We start from the raw sequence: 8,801 nt of genomic DNA, 5'->3' as shown, positions 1-8,801 counted from the left end.
TGTTGGTTTGCGGGATGGGGGGAGGGAGGGGAAAATCACAGGACAGAAAACACAGTTTCTGTAAGTCTCTAAAGCACAACCCTGTTGTTCCTACTTCAAAGTTATGAGATTTACTGAATGAAGACTGGACAAGTCATTCATGCTTTTCTCCTGCGTTCAGAAAGGCACTGATAGATTACAGTGTTTAGTATTTATCTCCCAGTTCTCAAAGAACAAATCCTAAATGTGCCAAAAGCTAAAGTCTGAATAGCAGAAGTAGTTGTAGACACTGCAATGCTAATAAGATAGTAATAGTGGTAAGGCTACAGTTACGAATGACAATAACTGCAGTTAAGATGCAAAAAAGCAGTGGTACCACTAAGACAAGCACATGCACATCCATTCTTGATTTGACAACACAATCTAGTCTAGTTCAAATAGCCAAGAATTTAACAGTTTGGAGAAAGTAAAATATTCAACAGGACAGTTATGTCCCTAACTATAAAATAAGCAAGAAGAGAAAGATAAATACATATCTGAATCCGTTAACTGAAGAGGAAACGCAAGTTGTTGTTTTAGAGCTACAGACCCTCAGGAAGGACAGTTTTCCATCTCATGTTACTTTTAAATCATTTGTTGTATTCTGGAGTTTTATAGGTGAGTTCGAGAAAAAAGCTCCTCCTCACAAGGATCAGCCCATTCACTTCCACCTTCTGAAGCTGTCTCTTCAGAGCTGGAGCTATCACTGGAGTATATTTTCTTCCTGAAGCCATTTGGTTTTGCTCCAGAATTTCTACCATCTGTACACCTTGCTTCATGAACAGAAGAAACCTAAGGATTTAAATTGACAGTTTATTTGGTACAGTGGAAAACAGAACATATTTGTCTATTTATAAGCTGGCAGATTTTATAATGATTTATTTTTTGGGTTGGGGCAAGATGCCACAGTAATTCAGAGTTACAGTTCTCACTTCCCCTCTCTAACTTAGACATGAATAGCGAGGGTTGGGCTGTGATGACAAGTCCACATTCAGGACAGCATTTTTTTCACCCATCCTTTCGTTCAAAGTCTTCCATTTCTGACTCTCTTGCCAATTTCTGAACCACATTTGTAATTCTGAGTACATTACTATCACTGCTAACTGCAGAGTAACTCTCCAAGTCATTCCCAAATCTTAACAACTGGCTCTATGTGGTTTACAGGAGCACATTGTCCCACCCTAGTTACTGAAAGTAAGCTCTGTGAAGAAAAAATACAGCACTCTTCCAGCACATCTGACCAATCAATTCACAGTCATCCCAGAGGGCTTACATTCCATCCTCTTGGCCAAAAGACAGGTAAGTATGGTGAGGGGTTTGCGAAAAATGCGAGGACAAGAAAGTGGCTTCAAAATGAAAATGTGGAGAAAATCAGAATTTGTAGTCTGGAATATAACTGGGGCCAGCCACAAAGACTGTGATGACAGAGGATAAAAATAAATCACTCACCATATTAAAATCTAAAAGATGTTCTTCATTGCTGGGAACTTCCTTTACATCTGGGTATTCTCCTACACCATTCTCTCCCTTGGCATTTGTGTAACATTCTTGAGGTGTTTTTGTTTCAGAGTGGAGGAGACAAAAAAAGAAGAGGAAAATCTCATTAAGAAACAAGGTTATCTACATTTCACTAAAATGTAGAACATCTAATACGTTTTCTTCAGATTTATCTTAGGGTAAATTAGGTCGATTTTATAGAAATTGATTTTTAGAAATCCATTTTATACAGTCGATTGCGTATGTCCACACTAAGCGCATTAAGTCGGTGGAGTGCGTCCTCACTATCGTGGCTAGCATCGACTTATGCAGCGGTGCACTGCGGTGCATCCCACAGTACGGGAATTTTATATATAGCTGGTAGTTCTATTTCTGGTCATCTATAAAGTAAGCAATTTTAATACAGTTAGTTCAATAACGGATGTCTTCTTACCGTCACACTGTGATGCAGGAAAGAGGGGAGAATAGAGTGCCTTTTCCCACCAGGACTGCTTTTCCTGGCTGCCACTCGTCGTTTGCAGATCAGCGTTCAATATAGGAAACTGTTTAGACAATAATCATACATTAGTATCCCATAAATAACAATGCACTCTGACACACAAGGGCAAAGGGTCTCTCTTGAAAACAATCTGGCAAGCCATGGAAATAACATGGTACAATTTCTAATTATACTGGAAAAGGGTTCTTAGGGTACATTTACACTACAGCACTTACAGTGCTTGTGGTGGAGATGTGCTAAGCCCACAGGAGACAGCTCTTCTGGTGGCTTAATAACTCCTGCCTCTGAGAGATGGTAACTATGTGAGTGGGAGAAGCTCTGTTACAGACATACCACTGTCTACACAGGTAATTGATGTCACTCAGTTGTGTGGATTATTCACACCCGAGCGATGCAAGTTATAACCAAGTAACCTGTAGTGTTGACAAGATCTTAGCCTCCTAATGTTTGCTCTCTAATACCCTCTGAAAGTGGATGTAGCAATAGTGCTATCAATTGGATACACTGAAGGAAATCTAGATTGTTAAGGAGTTAATTAGTGACAGTTTGGTTATAAAACAATGACTCCATCTTTCTTTTTAAAAAAATCAGTTATATCATGTTTTAAAAAATCTTGATCCATTAATAAAATGTCACAAATTTTATTTTTGAATTCTAATGCTTCATTTATGTTTGTCACAGACTAGTTCCTGCAACACGAATGCACATGACTGAGATACTGAAAGCTTGCCACAATAGGCATGACTGTGCAATTCTGTAATCAGATTTGTGGTAACAGCATTTGTATTTTGTGCCAGCTTGTGAATCTTATGTAATGCCTTTTAAAGAAGTTAGCCTGTGTGTTTTTTATATGAGCCATATTGCAAACCTCAACACTGGCTCAATGTCCAGCTTCCACTTTTATGTAAAGCTGAAGATGATAAAATAGGGAAAAAATTCACTAACATGAACAAGTTGCTGTGTTCATCCTTTAACTGAAAAAAAGGTAATAACAATTAAGTGGTAATTACAAATTTGGAGCCTAATCCTGATCCTGAAAAAAGCAGTTACCTACCTCTCCTAACTGTTATTCTTCGAGATGTGTTGCTCATGTTCATTCCATGTCAGGTGTCTGTGCTCGCCACATGCACCGGTGCCAGAAGTTTTCCCCACCGTGGTATCCGAAGGGCCAGCTCTTGCGCCCTCTGGAGTCACACATATGTGCCGATATAAGGGGCCCTTCAGTTCTCCCCTTCAGTTCCTTCTTGTCAGAATTCCGACGAAGGGGAAGGAGGGTGGGTCAAGGAAAGGATATGAGCAACACATCTCAAAGAACAGTTACAAGATGTAGGTAACCATTTTTTCTTCAAGTGCTTGCACATGTCCAGTCCACGTCAGGTGACTCGCAAGCAGTGCCTCTGGAGGTGAGCCAGGAATTCATGGATGGGTTGATTGTAACACCACTCTGCTGAAGCCAGAGTCATCTCAGGCCTTTTGAGTGATGGCAGTGGGTTGTGAAAGTATGGACAGCTGACCATGTTGCAGCCTTGCAGATGTCCTGGATTGGAACATGAGCCAGGAATGCTGCTGACGAAGCCTCTGCTCTTGTTGAATGAGCTGTCATTATTGGCAAAGGTGTGACCTTTGCCTGCTCATGGGTGGTGATCCAGGACAAAATACTCTGAGATGACACTAGGAGTCCCTTCATCCTGTCAGCCTCTGCAATGAAAAGCTGAGATGAGCTACAGAAGGGCTTGGTTCGCTCAAGGTAGAAAGCGAGGGCATGTCCGACATCCAGAGCGTGCAGATGCCGCTCCTCGGAGTTCTATGGCTTTGGGAAGAACACTGGCAGGAGGATATCCCGATTGACATGAAACTGCAATACTACCTTTGGCATGAAGGCTGGGTGGAGGCGCAGCTGAACCATGTCCTTACAGAACATTGTGTAAGGGGGTTCTGAGGTTAAAGACTTGATCTCAGAGACCCATCTCGCAGAAGTGATCGCTACAAGGAAAGCGACCTTCCACGATAGATCCAGAAGTGAGCAGGATGCCAATGGCTCGAAAGGAGGCCCAGTGAGCCTAGATAGCATTAAACTGAGGTCTCATGGGGGGGGGGGGGGGGGGGGACCAGGTCATGGACCAGTGAAATCTTTCCAGGCCCTTGAGAAATCTGATTGTCATTGCATGCAAGAAGACTGATCTGCTCTGGATGTGAGAGTGGAAGGCTGATATGGCTGCCAGGTGTACCCTGATCGATGAGTGCGCCAAACCTTGGTGCTTTAGATGGAACAGATATTCTAGGATGGATTGTAAAGATGACTGAAATGGAGAGAGGTTCCATTCAGACACCCAGCAGGTGAAGCACTTCCACTTAGCCAGGTAAATAGCCCTGGTAGAGGGTTTTCTGCTTTCTAAAAACACGTTGGACCTGTCTGGAGCAAGCCTGCTCCTCAAGGCTTAGCCATGCAGCATCCATGCTGTCAGGAGCAGAGAGGCAAGGTTCAGATGCAGCAGTGGTCCGTGGTCCTGCGAGAGCAGGTTTGGAAGCGTCCACAAGCATGCCAAGCCAGTGTTGGTGAGGCCATGCCGGAGCTATCATGACGACTTATGGCCCTGTCCCTCTTGATCTTCGTAAGAACCTTGTTGATGAGAAGCATTGGTGGAAAGGCATACATGAGGTTGCATACCCGTAACAGGAGAAAGGGATGTGAAAGAGAGCCCTTGTTGAGGCTAGGCAGAGAACAAAACCAATGACATTTTCTGTTTTGTTTGGTAGTGAATAGGTCCACCTAGGGAGTTCCCCACTTCTGGAAGATGTTCCAGTGACATCCAGGTTGAGGGACCACTCGTGGCATGAGGAGGACCACCAGCTGAGGCAACCTGCTAAAGTGTTCAAGACCCCCAGGAGATGCGAGGCTTCTAGATGGATATCATGTTGGATACAGAACTAAGGGCTTCTTGGCAGAGAGCTGATGACTGTGCTCCCCCCCTTGCTTGTTGACATAGAACATCGATGCTGTGTTGTCCACCAATAGCTGCACTACTTTGCCTGATAGTTGAGGAAAGAACACTTCACAAGCCAGACGGGTGGCTCTGAGTTCCCTCATGTTGATATGTAACAACAGCTCCTCTTGAGGCCACAGGCCCTGGGTCCTGAGTGTACTGAGGTGCGCTGCCCACCACAAGTCCAAAGCATCCGACACCAGGGACATGGGGTTGCAAATGGAACCCCTTCTGTCACATGGTGTGGGTTCGACCACCATGCTACGGAGGTAAGAATTTGCGGTGGTATGGTGAGGACCATGTCCAAGTGATGTTTGGCTGCAGAGTAGACTGATGCCAACCACATCTGCAGGGGTGGGGTCTAAGACGTAGCCTTGCATGCTGTATTACATAGGTGCACCCTGCCATGTGCCCTAGCAGTCTGAGACATACTTTGGCTGTGGTGAGTCGTGACTCGGACAATCAGATCTGACATCGCCAAGAATCTGGCTTCTGGTAGGAAAGCTCTGGCAGGAAAGCTCTGGCTTGGGTAGAGTCAAGGACTCCTTCAATAAACTCCATTCTTTGTACTGGGACTACTGTTGATTTTTGTTCATTTATCAACAGGCCCAGAACTTAGCAGGTGGCTCATACTACTATGAGGCCATGTTGGACTTGTGGCCTCGAGTGACCCTTGATGAGCCAATAGTCAAGGTATAGGTAGATCTGAATACTCTGACATCTGAGGTAGGTTGCAACTACTACCATATATTTTGTAAAAACACTCTTGGTGCTGTTGCTAGACCAAACGGGAGCACTGCAAACTGGTAGCAAGTCCTTCCAACCACAAACAGTAGAAACCTTCTGTGGCCACGGAACACAGAAAGAGTGGAAGTATGCGTCCTTTAAGTCGAGGGCGGCGTAAGTTTCCAGGATCCAGGGAAGGGATAATGGAGGCCAGAGAGACCATGCGGAACTTGAACTTCCTGAGATATTTGTTCAGGCCTCGTAGGCCCAAGATGGCCTTCGGTATCAGGAAGTAGCAAGAGTAAAAGCCTCTCTCTCTCAGTTCTTTGGGAACCCCCACCCACAGGAGGGCTTGCACCTCCTAGACAAGCAGTTGCTCGTGAGAAGAGTCCCTGAAGAGGGACGGGGATATGGGGTGGGAAGGAGGAATGGAAATAAATTGGAGGGTATACCCCCCACTGCTACAGTGCTGAGCACCCACTGGTCTGATATTATAATAGTCCAAGCAGGGAGGGAGGGTAATAGGCAGTCTGAAAATAAGAGGGGCGTTGGATCCTAGGTGTAGACTGGGCGTCGGATCCTAGGTGTAGACTCAAAATGCCTGCTTTTTCCCAGGAGGGTGGCAGCTAGAGCCTGATTGGGTCAATGTGGCCGGCGGTTGGCCCTGGTGGTGCTTGTAGCCCTTGTCCTCCTTTCTATAGGGCTTAGCCCTGGCCTGGCCCCTGAACCTCTGAGGCTGTTGAGGCCTGAAATGCTTCCTTGAGGCTGTGGGAGTGTAAAGGCCAGGGAGCATAGTGTGGCCCTAGAATCTTTTAGTCCGTGCAGCCTGCTGTCAGTTTGTTCTGAAAACACAGCCGATCCATCTAAGGTGAAGTCCTGGATGGATTGCTGGACCTCCACGGACAGGCCAAATGACTGCAGCCACGATGCCCGTCTCATGGATACAGCCGATGCCCTTGTTCCAGCTGCTTAGTCGGCAGCATCCGAGGCTGCCTGGAGGGAGGCCCTGGCTACAGTCTTTCCCTTGTCAAGTATGGCCAAGAACTCCTGTTTGGACTCCTGCGGCAGAGAGTCAGCAAACTTGGCCATACAGTGCCACACACTGTAATCATATCGCCCCAGCAAAGCTTGGTGGTTCAATATGCGCAGTTTCCAGGCTGGCAGTCAAATAAACTTTTCTGCCAAAAAGATGTGGCCTCTTTGACTCCTTTTTTTGGGGGTCGAACTGGTCTGACCTTGTCTCTCTCTCTCATTGGCTGCTGTGACTACTAAGGACTGAGGTGAGGGATGAGAGTACAGATATTCAAAGCCATTGGCAGGGCATAGTACTTTCTCTCTGTGTGCTTAGATATAGGGGGCAGAGAGGATGGGGTCTACCATAAGGTCTTGACAAGTCTCACGACCCCCTTGTGGACAGGAAGGGTGACCTTCAATGGGGACGCTGCTGCCAAAATATTGAATAGGGCGTCAGTGGGCTCCTTTAGATCCTCTGCTTCTAAGCCCAAGTTTGAGTTCTTGTGGAACTGTGGAACCGAGTGAGAAGGTCCCGCCACTGCCTCATCAGGTGAGGAAGAAGAAGAGGCCAGAATGGGGGGAGGTATCAATTCCACTTCCCTAGTTGGGGCAGCCTTGTCTGAGGCTAGTGGAGGCGCATGGACACCTTGGACTGATCCTTCATCTGAGTTGGGCAGTATACCGTTGTTGAACACCTTTCTGAGGCCCGAGAGACTGAGCATTGTACCTGGGATCCCGGGGCAGGGAGGAACCCCCACGGGTTCCAGAACTGCCAGGGTACAGGCCATTGGCCTTGTGGCCATGCGCTTGCTGACGGGCCTGGGGGAAAACCCGCTGGCAATGCAGGGTACACCTTGCTCTTGGGCACATCAATCTCCTCGCCCTCAGAGCAAGGGTCCTCCCTCGGTGACCAGGGCGATGCTGCTGCTGTCTCCACTTCCACACAGTATTGGGAGGGCTGGTGTTTTATGCTTTGGGAGCAGTACAGGGGTTCCGTGGAGCGATGCCGTGCGTCTGGCGACCAATGATGGTGCTCAGGGGATCGGCGGCAGCACTCCGGGGACCAGCGGTGCACCTCTGGGACCACCGCTGAGGGACTGGTGCCAGGAGCTCAGCGAGCAGTATCAGGTCTCTGAAGAGTGATTGCGTGGCTCCAGGGATCACTGATGAGACTCTGGTGACCGGCACAGTGCCATGGGGACGGGGAATCGCTGCAGGGGGTCCCATCGCCAGCTTGCCTCTAGACAAGACCACCACTGACAGTACCAATGGGAGGTCCCAGGACCTCTCTTCATAAGGTGTCAGCGTCACCAGCGAGGGACCAATGTACATGGCTGCTTGAAACACTTGACTGGCACTGTGTCGGACACCCCTACTGCTCCCAGGGGTCGGAGACAGGTCCTAGGACATGCTTGGCAGTCTGCTGGGTGAGGCTGCTGCCTCACCAAGTTCCGGGGAAGACAAGCACCCCAGCATGGGTCTTGGCTCGTCCCCCACCTTCCCCTTGTGGGATACTGGGAAGCACCCTCTTCCTGTATGCTTCTTATGTCTCTTGGCAGGCACCGGAGACTGGGATGAGTGCCGTGAGGAGGTCGGTGGTGAAGGGGCATGTCTTACTGATGCCGATGTACTCGGCGCCAAGTCTGAGCAGGTTGGCTCCATGAGAAGCGCTCTAAGTCTGCTGTCCCACTCTTTCTTAATACGCTGTTTGAACCCTTTACCAATCCTGCATTTGTCACATATGTGGGTCTCCCCAAATCACTTCAGCAGCTCTGGTGGGGATCACTGACAGGCATGGGCTTCTTGCACAGCTTGAAGACCAAGGACCTGGGCATGCACTATCCCTGGGCTAAGTCCCCTGAGGGGACTATCTATAACTTACACTGAAGTAACTATATACACTAAAATCACTACTGAAAGACCACTGATATGGACGTTCCAGCACCATCACTGGCCGTAAGAAGGAACTGAAGGGGGAGGGAGAGTGGGGGCGGGCCGGCGTCGCCCTTTATATTGGCGCATATGCGTGCAACTTCAGAGGGCGCTAGAGCTGGCCCTACAGA

General features: G+C 47.8%; 1 protein-coding gene across 5 annotated transcripts in view; it reads right to left on the bottom strand.

Moving 5' to 3' along the window:
- Positions 1 to 6: 6 nt before the first annotated feature.
- KIAA0232 (KIAA0232 ortholog) overlaps positions 7 to 8,801 on the bottom strand; it is a 98,847-nt gene continuing 90,052 nt past the window's right edge. For all 5 annotated transcript variants that reach the window (XM_026648055.1, XM_026648057.1, XM_026648058.1 and 2 more), the window contains 3 exons: positions 1,949 to 2,057; positions 1,468 to 1,565; positions 7 to 810 (listed from right to left, as the gene is read on the bottom strand). In XM_026648055.1, coding sequence (XP_026503840.1) covers positions 631 to 810; positions 1,468 to 1,565; positions 1,949 to 2,057 — 387 coding nt within the window. In that variant the 3' untranslated portion in view covers positions 7 to 630. The remainder of the gene's footprint in view (positions 811 to 1,467; positions 1,566 to 1,948; positions 2,058 to 8,801) is intronic.

This window comes from Terrapene carolina, unplaced genomic scaffold, assembly GCF_002925995.2.
Source record: "Terrapene carolina triunguis isolate 2854851 unplaced genomic scaffold, T_m_triunguis-2.0 Scaffold66, whole genome shotgun sequence".
Classification (NCBI taxonomy): Eukaryota; Metazoa; Chordata; order Testudines; family Emydidae; genus Terrapene; species Terrapene triunguis.
The sequence above is the reverse complement of the archived record's forward strand: the minus strand, read 5'-3'. Positions and strand labels throughout refer to the sequence as shown.